General features: G+C 33.1%; 1 protein-coding gene across 1 annotated transcript in view; it reads left to right on the forward strand.

Moving 5' to 3' along the window:
* Nucleotides 1-14,613, forward strand: part of LOC126889633 (N-acetylneuraminate lyase-like) — a 52,250-nt gene extending 37,637 nt beyond the window's left edge. The window contains exons 8-9 of the mRNA XM_050658118.1: nt 7,467-7,638; nt 14,363-14,613. Coding sequence (XP_050514075.1) covers nt 7,467-7,638; nt 14,363-14,505 — 315 coding nt within the window. The 3' untranslated portion in view covers nt 14,506-14,613. The remainder of the gene's footprint in view (nt 1-7,466; nt 7,639-14,362) is intronic.
* Nucleotides 14,614-16,489: the final 1,876 nt, after the last annotated feature.

Here is a 16,489-nt window from a genome sequence, read left to right on the forward strand (position 1 = left end):
TTAATAGCTACTCCAAAAAAGTGGTCGCTATTATAATTTCGATGTCGAAATTATTTGACACGGAGATGAATGAATGGCCAAAAGCGAGGTTAGGTTTAGTTTAGATGTGTTTTGTTTATTTCTTGCAAGGAAAACTAAAGCAAAAGGTATTAATATGGTTGGGTTTAATTGAAATCTGCTTGTTTTGAGGAATTAGATAGAATAGTATTAAATTAGAAATATAATAATTGAGAATGTCCACAACATGAATCATCAACTCAATGAAAGATGTAAGGTAATAATCTGGGAAAATTAGTAAAAAACAAGGAAAATTAATTACCTGCTATTTTATTGCTGGACATGCTGAAATCAAATCTTAAGATTTCCTATATTAGTAATATAGCTGTGTAAAGTCCACAGAAAGTGTGCCATTTTGTTTATAAACAAAATGTGCCATTTTTTTTAATTATTGCTCTATAACTCCGAAAATTTTAACTTTAAACCAAAACACTCACATAAAAATTGACAGTAATTTAATTCTGCACATTGATAATTTATTCCAATTTCCTTCGACGGAAATTTTCCTCGGAAAATTCGGGTTTGCCAAACAAAATCTTTAATTTTCAACTAAAATTTGAGGAAAGTAATTATTTATCAATAATTAAATAATTTGGTGACAGTTACATAAATCTTTTTCGTTATGAGTGTCTTGAAGATATGAAAATTTGTATGTACAAAGAGGACCGGAATTAAAAGGTATCTAATGGTTCAAAGATTAAAATCCTGTTGTTTATAACTCTGCCGCAAATGCCGGTCAAATTTGACCGGTTATACCTGGAATCACTCCTCGCAATTTAATTTTTTTTCTTCGAAAAGGGCACAGAAGCCGTGCAGGGCCGTAACTACCATTGGGCAACCGGGGCAGTGCCCCGGGGCCCCGGCCAAGAGGGGCCCCGCAGGGGCCCTCGTTTGGTCGGCCGTGCATAGATGTTTACGAGGAAAATAAAAATATGTATTTTAACGATTTTAGAGATTTAGACGATTTTAGAGAAAAATCCCTAAATTGGTCGATTTTTATTTTTAAATTAAATTTTTTTGGCATATATTTCAAACTAGTGACGCCATCCATCCGAGCGTGATGACGTAATCGATTATTTTTTTTTAAATAGGAATAGGGGTTCGTGTTGTAGCTCATTTACAAATGCGTTCAATTCTCTATTCAGTATTATAAACATTAATATCATTATTTATACAGGGAGGCCAAAAAAATTTTTGAATTAAATTAATTGACGCAAGAAGAAGAATGCATGTAATTTATTTAACTCAAAATACATTCTATTGCTGTCAGAAAATAGAAAAAAATGTTTATTTTGCAAATAAACATTGCTTTTAGCTTAAATTAAATGTTCAAACTGCCAATAGGTAGGAGGGAGGCTGTTTGTGATTTAATTTAAGCGAAAAGAAATGTTTATTTGTGAAATAAACCTTTTTTCTATTTTCTGACAGCAGTACAATGTATTTTGAGTTAAATAAATTACATACATTCTTCTTTTTGCGCCAATTAATTTAATTCAAAAATTATTTTTTGGCAACCCTGTATAAATACCTAATGATATTAATGTTTATATTACTGAATAGAGAATTGAACGCCCTTTCAAATGACCTACCACACGACCTCTATTCCCATTAACAAAATTATCGATTACGTCATCACGCTCAGATGGATGACGTCACTAGTATGGAATATATGCCAAAAAATTTTAATTTAAAAATAAAAATCGACCTCTTTCGGGATTTTGCTCCAGAATCGTCCGTTTTAAAGAAATGAATTTATTCCATAATTTAGCCCCTCTGTATAATCTACTATAATAAATCTTTCATGTCATCAATTATTTAATTATTGATAAATAATTATATACTTCCCTAAAATTTTAATTGAAAATTGCAGATTTTTTGGGAAAACTCGGATTTTCTGAGTAAAATTTTTGTTGAAGGAAATCGGAAAAAAATAACTTTGTGCAGAACTAAATTACGGTGAATTTTTATTTGAGTGTTTTTGGCTCAAAGGAAAAATCTTAGGAGTTACATAGCATTAATTGAAAAAAAAAGAAGATTTAGGAGTGCTAATTTGTTTATAAATAAAATAACACACTTTCTGCGGACTTGTCTTACCCCATATTACTAATACAGAATAAGCCAAATAAAAACGGAACATATGCAGTTAATACAGTGTATCGGAACTACGTTTGAAATAGTCGACCAATATAAAAGTTTGACACACAAATCATAGCAACTCAACTAGGTACCTGTCTCCTTTTAGGCTAAGGCTACAGCCAGACAAGCGACAATTTATGGCGCCATTAGAGCAGTAAAATGAAGCGCGAAAATGGGTCCCGCGGTGAGTGTAGTGGATGGCCAGACTGAGCTGTGAAATATCGCGAAGCAATATTATCGAACGGGTTCATCTTCGGCGTCGTGTCGCCAACAAATGGACCTGGGTCCAAATTTGTAGCTCATCTAGCTACAGCCACGACCAAAACACTGTATTTACATCTCGCGACACGCCGTAATTTACATCCCCGTCTGGCCATTCTTTTTACTGCAGTTACTGCCGCTTCATTTTATTGCTGTTACAGCGCCGCGAGAGAAGTAAAATGAAGCGGCAGTAAAAAGCATGACCAGATGGGGATGTAAATTACGGCGTGTCGCGAGATGTAAATACAGTGTTTCGTTCGTTGTTGTGGTTAGATGAGCTACAAATTTGGACCCAGATCCTTCTTCCCAGGACCCATTTTCGCGCTTCATTTTACTGCTCTTATGGCGCCGTAAATTGTCGCTTATCTGGCCGTAGCCTAGCCTAAAAGGAGACAGGTAGTTGAGTTGATATGATTTGTGTGTCAAACTTTTATATTGGTCGACTATTTCAAACGTAGTTCCGATACACTGTATTAACTGCGTATGTTCCGTTTTTATTTGGCTTATTCTGTATATGCAATCTTAAGATTCGATTTTAGCAATAAAATAGCTGGTAAATAATTTTTCCCAAAAATGGCATTTTTTCGATAATTTTCCCAGACTATCAACAAATTCCAATAAACCGGAGCGCCAACCCAAATTCTGAGCAGTGTCAACATGATAAGGTTAATGTCCCCAGTTGTAACTAATATCGAAATGAATAAGAATCGCTATACTCTGCGGCTGTCATGGCGGTGTCGAAATGAAATTGCGACTGTCGAAATGAATTAGAATCAGGCCCCTGGCTGAGAAACCTCAGAGAATGGTTTGGATGCAGCTCAACTAAACTCTTTCGGGCTGTAGTGTCAAAAGTTAGAATAGCAATAATGATTGCCAACCTTCGTCGCGGAGATGGCACGTAATGATGATTCCAAGGACGGAGAAATGTAGACGTAGTTGTAAGATCTAATTTCTGTTTTAAATAATCGAGATTATTTTTATAGACTCGTTTTGCAGCTTACATAAACAATAATTTTCATTGTTTAAACAAAAATTACGTAGAATCATAATCGCACAATGACATCTAAAAACGAGGGCAGTAATTGGCAAAAAAGAACAGAATATTCTTTTACTTCTTATAGTTGCTGACCATTTGTTGATTTGTGCAGATTAATATATGATAAAGGAAAAGTTAAACAATAAAGGTTGCACGAAATTTTACCTTGTTGCCATATTCTAAATTTAAAAAAATATTTAGGAATTTTTTTTATTACTCCAATTTATTTAACAATCTGTTCCGTTAGGAACAATCAGTTAAAGTTATGACTTTCTTAGGCTATGACATGTAGGTAAGAATTCCAATGAAAACTTTCCTTTCTAAATTATCAACGATCATGAATCTAATCACAGCGCTTGTTTCAAAACTTTCTTAATGGATACTCAATTGTTAAAGATAGTACAGTGAACGCCAATGGTCTGAGTCTACATGCTCATGAAATTAAGGCTTACATCATCGGCAATAACATCGATGTGTTTCTAGTCGCAGAAACACATTTTACCAATAAAAACTATCTCAAAATACCTAAATATAACATCTACCACACAAACCATCCAGATAATACAGCTCATGGAGGAACAGCAGTTATAATTCGTAGCAGTATACAACATTATGAATTAGAAAGTTATCAAAAAGAATACCTACAAGCAACCAGTGTAGCAATAGAAAGTAGCACAGGTACTCTGGTTCTATTAGCAGCATATTGCCCACCTAAACACAACAACAAAAAAGAACAATACAGTGATGAGCGCAAAATAGCGCAAAAGATGGAAAATGTATTAAGTTGTGAGATAAAAAGAAATGAAACTACCGGAGGTGGGATTTTATCGGTATTAACTTATAATTTACATTACCATTATGGATAGCTACCATCTTTATACCTTTAAACGTCAGCTAGTTAACTTCGGTCATAATTCTACGTATGACGCTCCTTCAAACTTAGTTTTATCAGGTTATGTCTGTATGTCTTCTTCTTCTCTGGTTTATTGACCTCTGCCTGCATGTGTATTTTGGTCAGTTCATCCTCTCAGAATAAAGGAAAAATGCCTTATTCATATACAATTTAGAGTTAATATCGGACAAATACAACAAAGGTAAAAACTTTTCTCGCTTAGGGAAAACTGCCGACTATTACACAATCTGCTTCTACTTCTTCTTCACCTTCTTTGATTAATTGGCAATTTTAGGTTGTCATGGCACAAATAAAACAAAGGTAAAAAATTTGACGTCTACAATCTATCATTGTAGAACTTAAATTAATTTTAGAATAAAAAATTACTACTAATTTAACTAGTTACATTTGCTTTATTGTCTTCAATTGATTTTTACTTCATACGTAGTTGTGAGGAAAGCAAAATATTGGAAATGAATGGATAAAATAATAACTAATTTGAACAAAATGTCAAAAATTACATACGACTAGATAATTCAAATCTAGGTAAAATAACAATACATTCTTTTGTATAAACATTCTGTAATCATCTGGGTTCTGCACTTCAACTAACCGAGGCCACACTACGGAATCTTGTAATGATCGGCAGGGACTATTATCTAAGCTATTTGAAAAAATGTTTCTACGTCGATTAGAACCAGTAATAGAAGAAGCAAGATTAATTCCAAAACACCAATTTGGTTTTCGTAGCAAACATGGAACAATAGAACAAACACATCGTATAGTCAAACAAATCAGCAATGATCTAGAAAACAGGTACTGTAGTGCAGCTTTTCTAGATATCAGCCAAGCATTCGACAAAGTGTGGCATACAGGACTCCTCCATAAGCTGAAGAAAAATCTTCCGTATCAATATTATTTAATTATAAAATCGTATCTGACAGATCGCTTTTCATTAGTAAAACAACAAGATGCTCGCTCAGAACTATTTAAAATAAAATCCGGTGTCCCACAAGGTAGTGTACTTGGTCCCTTACTATACCTGTTATTTACTGCTGACCTACCTACAACTAGATTGACAACAGTCGCAACATTCGCAGATGACACAGGTATTATCGCATCTCACACAGACCCCCAAAGAGCTTCGCATAACTCACAAGCCTACTTAAATAAAATAGAAAAATGGTTAAAAAATGGAAACTAAAAACTAATGAAACAAAATTGACCCACATGACATTTACCATGCGAAGAGAGCTGTCCACCAGTATACATAAACAACAAACGATTATTACAAGTAGATACAACCAAATACCTGGGCATACATCTAGATAAAAGACTAACATGGAGAAAACACATCTTCACCAAAAGAAAGCAACTTGGACTCAAACTTCAACAAATGTACTGGATTCTGGGTAGACATTCAAGACTGTCAGTTGAAAATAAATTAGTGGTATACAAAGCCATACATAAACCCATATGGACCTATGGCATACAGCTATGGGGCTCAGCCAGCAACTCTAACTTGGAAATCATACAACGTTTTCAAAATAAGGCATTAAGAACCATAGTAAACACTCCATGGTACGTCCCCAACGCAATAATAGAGAGAGACCTGAGTTCCTAGCATCAAAGAAGAAATCAGCAAATACAGTGAAACGTATGAAGAAAGACTTAGTGCGCATCCAAATGATTTCGCGAGTGAATTATTAAACACGGAGGGTGAAGTTCGCAGACTTAAGCGTTATAAACCAACTGACTTACCAAATAGATTTTAGATAAATTAGAACTATTTTAAGTTTTACTTTATTTTACTAGTAGTTCTATCTATACATTTGTTGATATAGGAAATAATCAGATGTTTTTGACATATCATTCCTATTACCGCTAGCCTTTCATTGTCTAGAATTAATGACGAGTTTATATGACGTAATTATTACATTTGGCTAGATTGGAAATTGTAACTTCCATCTCTCATAATATTGGAGGTCAATATAATGTCAAAATATTGTTTCAAATTATAATCCGGGAAGACCAGAGATATATTATTGTTTTAGTACAATTCAATTAAAATATTCAACAATTTGAATCAAAATCAAGTCGAGAAACTAAAGTAACAGAATTTAATGTCACTCTTAGCCAAGCCGCACACCAAAGAAACATGAAGCGAAAAACATGAAACATGAAACGAAAAACATGTTTCATGAAAAGAAAACACTGCTAAACAAATCTCAAAGTCCGCCTACCAATGAAACGAGTGTGATTCATGCTCATGAGACATTTTTATTTTCGGAGAGTTTCATTAATGGCCGGACATATATTTGTTTAGCAGTGGTTTATTTCCATGAAACGTAATTTACGTTTCATGTTTCTTTGATGTGCGGCCTGCCTTAAAGACAAAGAGAAACAGTATAATAGCCAGTAGTTGCTTTGGTAAAATACATATAAGTTTTTTATTTGGCAACAGTGCTTTCCTGTTAACCTGGACAGTAGCGAAAAAACTAATGTATTAGGAAAAATGTTTTGAATTTTGCCGTCAAGTTTTTACCAGTGGGTTATGATGTCATTAAATCTATGACGTGTACGTCTAATTGTTTCACTTAAACCATAGTTCTGGTGTGGCGTTCCTGTGGAAGTATATTACCAGATTTCTAGATTTTTTTGGGAGGTTGAGATTTTTTTGCCAGTTTCTTTTCTATGATTATTCGTGGGAGACTGTTTTTGCCATTTTCTCTTACATTGGAGTGCTATATTTTTCTTATTCGACTTACACTTGTATTCCTATCTATGTTTATCCCTTAATCTTGTGTTAGTCCTCTATTCTTAACTCGAGTTCCTTCTTAACTCGAGTGGCCAGCTTTACCTAGTTACAAGACATTTACTGGATATAATCACTCACAAAATACAATACTGATGTTTAAAAGGTCTCGACATGTCGTGGTGCATAGGTTTCTACATTCTCTTACGGATGCTATTACACCACAACTGTAATCCATTGAAGAAATTTAGTCGCAAAAAACAAACTTAGTTGCAGTTAAATTGTCTTTTTATTATCATTATCACATTTTATCGTTTCATCATTTTAAGGTAATGCTTGGTGCTGTAGCCAGTGGATTTACCTGCATTATGGGTAACAGTATTAATATTTTACCTAAACTGGCCGAATCCATTTGCCAATGTATAAAAGAAGGAGAAATTAAGAGTGCCCAGGCTTCCCAAAACCTTCTAAAGAAAGCTATCGACAATATTTATTGTAATGGTAAGTTAATTATTACATTTTACTAGGATACAATTGGAGGTGTTAAGTCACAATGACGACCTCTCGTGGATTTCGGTGGAACTAAAGTTGAGGGTGTTCTTTTTCTTTTTATTGGCCTGCTTTAATGGGGGTTTTTAATGTCAAATCGTTGTCAAATTTTGAAATTTCAAACGCGCCAAAAAATGTTCATTGTTTATTTTTAAATGTTTTAAATTAATTGTTGGGTAATATTATTTATTGTTAAGTAATTATTATATATTATTAACATGCAATCTTCACATTGGAAAAAGTCAATAATCCCATCGATTAAACAAAATAATTTGAATTCTCAAAGTCACTATCTTGTGACAATAATTATGTACACTGTGTACATATCTGCTTAGTATAAAGATAAGTATCAAATATAAATTATTTATTGTAGTAAAGAAAGAGAGACGTTCTCACAAACAATTTATTTTACAACTGACGACCGGTTTCGCTGTCTACAATATTCACAGGATCTTCAGGTCCCGGTGAAAGTAAAATTAAATGCTACAAACAACAAAAAACCAGAGTCAGTTAAGTGGTCTGGTTTAAATTAAAAGTTAATGATCAAGCCAATATCAAATTACATATATTTATGCATGCACATAAATACCCACATGTACGTACGCATGGTGTACAATCCTCATGCATGCATAAATATATGTATTTTGATATTGGCTTAATCATTAACTTTTGATTTAAACCAGACCACTTAACTAACTCTGGTTTTTTGTTGTTCGTAGCATTGAATTTTACTTTAACCGGGACCTGAAGATGCTGTGAATATTGTAGACAGCGAAACCGGTCGTCAGTTGTAAAATAAATTGTTTGTGAGAACGTCTCTCTTTTCTTTACTACAATAGTATGGACTGACACATGCAACCCATTCATTATATAAATTATTTACTTGCAGTAATGTAATCGTCTTTTTTTAAAGTGGCCAGTGCAAAGATAAAAATACTTGATATTTTTGCTTAATCCACAAGCTTCGATCAATAATACTTTTGTTTCGTTTTTTTTTTAACTGGATAATAATGCAGTTATACTCCAGCAGATTTTTTTTTCAAGTTTCTATACAACATCGACGCCAACCTTTATTGAAACGTGAAGATTCCATGTTAATAATTTTATATTAACCATCAATTTGCAATGTAAACAATGAATATTTTTTCGCGCGTTTGAAATTTCAAAATTTGACAACGATTTGACATTAAAAACCCCCATTATAACAGGCCAAGAAAAAGAAGAAAAACACCCTCAATTTTAGTTCCGCCGAATTCCGCCAACATATGTATTATTGCTATACAAGGGAAATAAAAAGACGAATAATAATTGCAAACAGGTGTTATCATAGTCTATCAAAGTACTTAGCGAACAAACGTCTGTCTCAAAAAACTCGTATAAAGCTGTATAGAACATTGATAGTCCCCGTTCTCACATATGGATCAGAGGCATGGACGCTAACTAAAACAGATGAATCCGCTCTATCGATTTTTGAAAGATAGGTGCTACGCAAGATATTCGGAGCGGTCTGTGAGAACGGAATATGGAGGCTTAGATATAACTTTGAACTGCAGAATATCTACAAGCATATGTTTGGTGGAAAAGATATCACTATAATCATTGATTAATAAACACATAGATACCTCACCTTAAGGTAAAACCGAATTCAGTGGTAAACTCCGCCCACTTACACCTCTTTGCCCCTCAAGTCTAAGTACTACCTGACTGGACGGTGGCGACATTTATTGAAATTTTTGCCAAGATTGAAAAATAAATTTGAGTTGCTTGGCTGGCGTAATAGACAACGATATAAGGGTAGTATTCAGCATTTTCACAAATAATTTTAACGCGCTTGTAATCTCTATTTTGGAATTCCTATTTTACTTCAGATAAAACGCTAAATATTGATTAATAAAAATAGTGAAGAGGTTTCCTAAAAATGATTTAATTATTAATACACTACAAAAAAACAACAAAATAGAAAATACATAATCAAATTAGCAGTGATAATTCACATGTAAATTATTTTTTGCAATTTGTAAAAGAAATTAATTTTCAGAACTAATGCGAAATAAAATATTTGAAGTTGATATACAGAATTTCTTTGCAGATCTAACCCATTCACTCAAGGTAAAATATTGCAAAACCTCCGAATTTTAAAGAATCCATTTTATTGGCATGAAATTTGGTATACACATAGCTAAAATATCAAAGAAAAAAGTGATATTGTGCCACTGTGTGCTTTTGCACTGGGGTTAAGTATCACTCCTTCTCGGGAGTGAAAAAATATACGTTCAAGATAAGTCCAGAATTGGATAAACTGATTAATACTAACAACTTTTGGTCCATAGAGTTTTTTCAATAAGTCAATACTTTTCGAGTTATTTTCGGGTAAATATGATTTTCGCAAATTACTCAATAAGTAAGTATTTAATCGAAAAAAGGTATATGTAGCAGAAATACCTATAGTTTTCAAAAAAGTAAAAAAGTGGTATACGAAGTGATATATGAAGTCTGTAGATCCAGCAGAAACAGAGTAGTAGGTAATGAAACGTGGGTCCTTATTCGTCAAATTCCAAATCGAATATTTCAACGTGAAATAACCAAAAAATGAAGAACTTTTCGGGAAAAACTACAACTTTAAAAAAAGTTTATCTTTATTTTTGTTGTTTAAGTTTCTAGCATCGAAGTAAGCAAGATATGGTCAAAATAAATTTGGCCCCCATTTTTATTTTTGGTACAAAAGTCATGAAAATCACCCCCTAATTAGCATCCGAAATTAAATGAATCGAAACGGCCTTACAATTTACTTAACTTGTTTATTTTTTATATTGTCTGTAAGTTCCATCTAATCAAAGCGCCTATTTTTGAAAAAATTGGTTTTAAAGTAAAAAAACAATTTTTTGAAATTCTGAAAAAAGCATTTTTTAGACTATAAAGGGGTTTTGCTTTTCTGAATATTTTATATTTTTTGTTTTTTTTAAGACAAAAATAGGTTAAAATATGGCTGTTAAAAATTTTCCAAAACTTACAGATCATATAAACACTACATACGTAAAGTAATTTATCAAGCGGTGACGATTAATTTAATTTTAGACGCTAATTAGGGGGTGATTTTTACGATCTTTTTTTACAAAAAAAAAGGAACCATTTTATTCTTAGCGTAACTTACTTACTTTTGATGCTAGTAACTTAAAAGAGAAACAAAAATAAAGCTTTTTTTAAACATTTTAAAAAAGATACTGAGTTTTCTCCCAAAGTGCTTAATTTTTTAATTATTCCACGTTTAAATATTCGATTTGGAATTTGACGAATTAGAACCCACTCTTCCTGAACTACAAGTCTGTTTCTACTGGGTCTACAAACTTCATACGTTTATTATATATAACTTCATACCATTCTGCACTTTTTTATAAGATAGGTATATTTTTGTTAACAATATTTAATTTTTCGATCAAATACTTACCTACATTTTGAGTTATTTGCGAAAAACCGTGTAAAAAGGTGTTTTTTTTTTGTTGAAAAGTGAATATGTTCACTTGCAAATTATTCGAAAATTCTTGACTTAGTGAAAAAAACTCTATAGAACAAAAGTTGCTTAGCATTACTCATTTTAATACCGGACTTATTTTGAACGTATATAAATTAGGGGCAAAACCCGCGAGTAAATGAAATAATTACTCCTACATATTTTGTGATGGCTCGGAATGTCAAATAAAAGTAACGTGATCGTTCAGAAAAAAGTTCAGTTATGTTATAAAACTAAACAATAATACTAGAATATGTACTAGGTATATTAGAGGTACTCAAATACCTGCATTTTTAATTTACCGGAAATAAAAATTAGCTATATATTTTTTTCTGAGAGTACCTAACATTGTATTACAAAAAATTGACAATTTGTCTAGAAATGGTAAAATAGAAGTCAATTATATTCTGTACAAAATAAGAAATAGTATAGAGGTGAAATGAAATCAATAGGATCTACTGTTCGATCGCATACTTTTTACATTTAACAGAACAGAGCTACTAGGTCTGGATCCCGCGTATGAAAAAAAAGTTGATTAATAGCAAGCTAAAAATTTGTTAATAGCTTAAAGGTGTCTAGTCGGATAAACTTTGATATATGGGAATACTGGAACAGGGGCAGTTTTAATTGTGGAACAGGTTAAAAATTTGGAACGGTCAGACAACGAAAACGGCACATTTATTTTGTCCGACAGAACAGACTTAAACTCTCCGAACAGAGATTAAACTCTCATGCAAAAATCAGACTGCTATTTATCACCTGTCATAATTCCTGTCATTTGACAGATTCTACATGTTCCACTCATTAAAACGTCCATTTGGTGATAAATAGCAGTCTGGTTTTTGCATGAGAGTTTAATCTCTGTTCGGAGAATTTAAGTCTGTTCTGTCGGACAAAATACATGTGCCGTTTTCGTGGTCTGACCGTTCCAAATTTTTAACCTGTTCCACAATTAAAACTTCCATTGTTCCAGTGTTCCCATATATCAAAGTTTGTCCAACTAGACACCCTTAAGCTATTAACAAATTTTCAGCTTGCTATTATTTAACTTTTTTTTCATATGTGCGATCCAGACCTATACGGCCGGTGAACGGCATGATCACTGGCATCATACGCCAGAGCACGCGGGTTCAAGCCCTGCAAACGACAATCAATTTTTAATTTCTAAAAATGATAAGAGCCGTTTCACCGTACCTCGGAGAGCACGTTAAGCCGTCGGTCCCCCTGGGCTAGTGTACATCAACAATAGTTACTTGAAACAGGTTAAAGATGTAAATGGCGCCGGAACAATCCGAAAGGATCTCTCCGGCAAAAATGCCCTACGATATTATTATTATTTAATTCTCATTCTAACTCTCATTTAACAATTTCTGAGGACCTTTCTGATGGAATTACTTCAAAGAGGTGATTAAAAGCTGATAGTGATGTGTACCAAATACAATGGATTATATTTTTCGTTGACAAAACACCACATGTTGCCAACGTTTAAATGAATAATATTGATAAAATGACAGGGAATTTCCAAAATATAAATAGCCGAGGACATCTAATTCTTTCATTTTAAGTTTTAAAATATGCAGGTTTTTATCAAGAATGCATTTTTTCCCTAAATTTTATAAAAAAGTTTTCAATAATCGCTCACCCGGAAGAAAAGTAACACAACTCAAAAAATGCATAATTCCAGATCTTGTTAAATTGACTATTTATTGTATTATATTCATGTTTGTTTAACTTTACTTTTATCGAAAATAAGTAATTTTCTGTTTTTTGTTTGCTTTCATTAATGTTATACCACTGACAAGTTTTTAAAAGTTTGATTTTCACCAAGAATTTTATATTTTTTCTTTTATGGTCTTTACAGTTTTCAAGCCAATTTTTAGTTAATAAAATATGCTTAGCCAAATAGGTTTCAATATTGTCAAAAACTGCATTACCTACTTTAAATGAATTAAAGGCCCCGTGAAACTTTTTCTAACATTATTGTAGTAATAGTAACAAACAAATCTGATTATCTCTGAAGAATCTTTATTCATGTGTACCATATTCTCTAAGAAGTAAAATTAATTCGTATTTCTCTAATAGAGTTTTAGTGTCTTGCAAATCTTCATGGCATTTAATCCAATTCAAATTCTTTATAATCTTATAGTAAATATAACCAGTAACATGCACATGTAACAGCACACGTTTCTAAATTTGTGGTTGTTGTCTTAAATTCCGCTTTAACTTATCACAGCACAATACGCAGCTAATAAAAGGTAATACACCTATAGGGTAAGTTCGGCTCTGACGCCACTGTTAACTACTCACAAGTCAGACAGCGACTGAGAAATCTCGATACGGTTTTCGAGTAGCGCCATCTAGTTGCCGATACGTCTTTCGGTTACCAGGAGGTGAGCTATCTATGGGTAAGTTTATAATCAATGCTATAATTAAGCGAAACCGCCTGTAGTGGGCAGGAAATGTAGCCCGGGCCCCTGAATCGAACATGATAAAAAAGATTCTAACAGCTCAACCCGTGGGAATGAGAAGACGGGGTAGACCAAAGTTGAGGTGGATGGACGGGGTAACACAAGATGCCGAGAAGATCGGAGTCGGCAACTGGAAAATGCAAGCAAGGGACAGAACAGAATGGCTTAGAAAGCTTGAGAAGGTCGAGACCCTCTAAGGGCTGTAGCACCAAGATGATGATGATGTATTATTTCTAAACAAAAAATAAGCATAAAAACAAATACATCTCGTCGTTGTTACCTCACGAAATGTCTAAAGAAAATCTGTGCAAAATTTCAGGTGGATCGGTCGAATAGTTTTTGAGTTACGATGTCCACCGACTTTGAAAAATCAGTTTTGAGAAAAATCGTTTAAAGTTTTGATAACTTCATCTTAATCTTCTTATTTGTGTATCAAATCGTAAAGTGATGGACATCGGAATATGTTTTTTGAATTGCGGAGGAATTTACAAAAGAGAAGGCGCAGCAAAGCGAGTCGAAAGTAGTAATATTCAACACGCTGTATCTCTGGTAATTTTACTCCGATCAATCTGAAATTTTCAGAGAGTATTTTTGAAGTTTTCCTTTTTTTTTAATTATAAAAAATAATTAAATATTTCAAACCATACCCCCCCTCTCCCCTTAAAGGAAGAAATGTGTATACTAATAATGATATTTTTAGGTGACATGGTGGCCACACTAAAAGCTGCTATTAGTATAATGACCAATTTGGCAGTGGAAACTGTGAGGGAGCCACTGCAAACCGTATGGGAAGGAACCATAACCAAAATGAAGAACAAATTACACGAAATTGGAATTATATAAGATATCTTTATCCTAAAATTTTCTAAGACTTTTTATATTTTAGTTATATTTAAAAGTTACAATAGAATAAATTTGTAAATAAAGAAAGTAATTAAGTTGTATTGGAAATGTTGTTTGATTAAATCTTTTAATCCCGTTATTAAATACATACATTGAAATTTGAATGTTTTGAATTTTGTTCCATATTTAGATTTACTTCACTACTATATTTACAAGAACAAGAACCTATCTTTATCTGATAGGCCTTTTATCAAGATTAAAGACTCGGACAACAATATCAAAAGAACCAGACAGCGGACTAATAATAAGAAATGAAGAGTAACTAATGCTGGAGCCACTCTGCATCTGAAAATACTTAAATATAGTGTAGGAAACAGAGGTTGAACCTCGCAAAATAGACACAAGTCAGGTTTTATTTTTTTTTTTTTCTGATATATCAAGGGGTGCTTATTCTAAGACTAACTTTTTCTTAAGAAATTTCGCCTCGGAACCCCCCTTTTTATCCGTTTAAAGGGGGTAATTTGTGGTTTTTGCGAAACTTAGCCCTTCCTGTACGTTTTGCAAAAAATGTATTAGTATAGTATAGTTGGTCCAGAAGATGGCATAACCCAGACATCCAAAGTGAAAGTTATCCTTCAACACCAAATTGTTCTATATGGTCCACACAATGTTCAGAAAAAAGTCACACCATTTTGAGCGTCGGGTTTGGGGGGGAGAAATCGGTAAATTCGTAGTTTTTTAAGTTTTTCGCCAATATTTCTAAAACTATGCGGTTTAGCATGAACAGCCCTCTATACAAAATTGTTCTATATTAAATTTGAAATAAAAAAGGCCCTATGCATAATCTTTCTAAAATGAATGGTTCCAAAGTTATGGAGGTAGTATAGTATAACTGGTCCAAAAAAGGCCTAACCCAAACATCCAAAGTAAAAGTTTTCCTCCAACACCAAAATGTTCTATATGGTCCACATATTGTTCAGTAAAAAGTTACACCATTTTGAGCGTCGGGTTTGGGGGGGGGGAGAAATCTGCAAATTCGTAGTTTGTTGAACAAACTTTCACTTTGGATGTCTGGGTTTGGGTCTAACTATACCATACTATATGTAATAGTAAAATGAAGAGGACTATATTTCCTACTATTTATTTCCCGACAGTATATGTCTATCACCCACCGTTTAGCGGGGGTGGCGCGCCCCAAAGTTAACAAGTTTTTAAAAAAGATGTTTTAAAAAAAATTATTTTTTCGTAACTGTAACGAAAATTAAGAAGAAACCCCGGGGGAAATTAATCACATAGAAGTGGCTGATTTTTTTGGTATAGGTTTTATTTAAGGGCAATTGCCCGTTTTTTTAATTACAGGCTGTTACGTTTTAAAAAAACCCCTTTTTATACCATCTGTACCGCCTATGCTAGAGTAAAAAAAACTTTCGGCGATTATCCATGTACTGGTTTTATGTACAAATTTATATTTTGCACCCCCATTTTTTTTCCGGAATCACCCCAAAAAAAAGGAGAAGTAATAAAGAAAGTGATTTTCTTGGAATCCTTCACACATCATGCCCTTTATTAAAATGCCTCATATATCATTTTCGTTACATTATTATTACTCATGCATGGACACCAAAATTGATTTCTTAATGCAACTCACTGCCGTGCTAAGCCCAAATGCGGTAACTGATTTTTTATCGAAAATGACATTTTTGTATTTCTAGGTAGGTTTCATTATATTATAATGCTTCTACAACTTCAAAGACTTTGTAAATATATTCTAGATACCCATTATAATAGTTCTACAACTCTAAGGACTTGGTAAAAATATTCTAAATACCTATAATCTACGTAGAAATACAACAATCTCATTTTCGATAAAAAATCAGTTACCGCCTTTGGGCTTAGCACGGCAGCTCATGTAGCCAAAAAATAAATAAATAAATAAAGGGGGGGGTTGAAAAAAAATGTTTTTTTGCTTTTTGACCCATATGGA

The sequence above is a fragment of the Diabrotica virgifera genome, chromosome 8 (assembly GCF_917563875.1).
Source record: "Diabrotica virgifera virgifera chromosome 8, PGI_DIABVI_V3a".
NCBI classification, from domain to species: Eukaryota; Metazoa; Arthropoda; class Insecta; order Coleoptera; family Chrysomelidae; genus Diabrotica; species Diabrotica virgifera.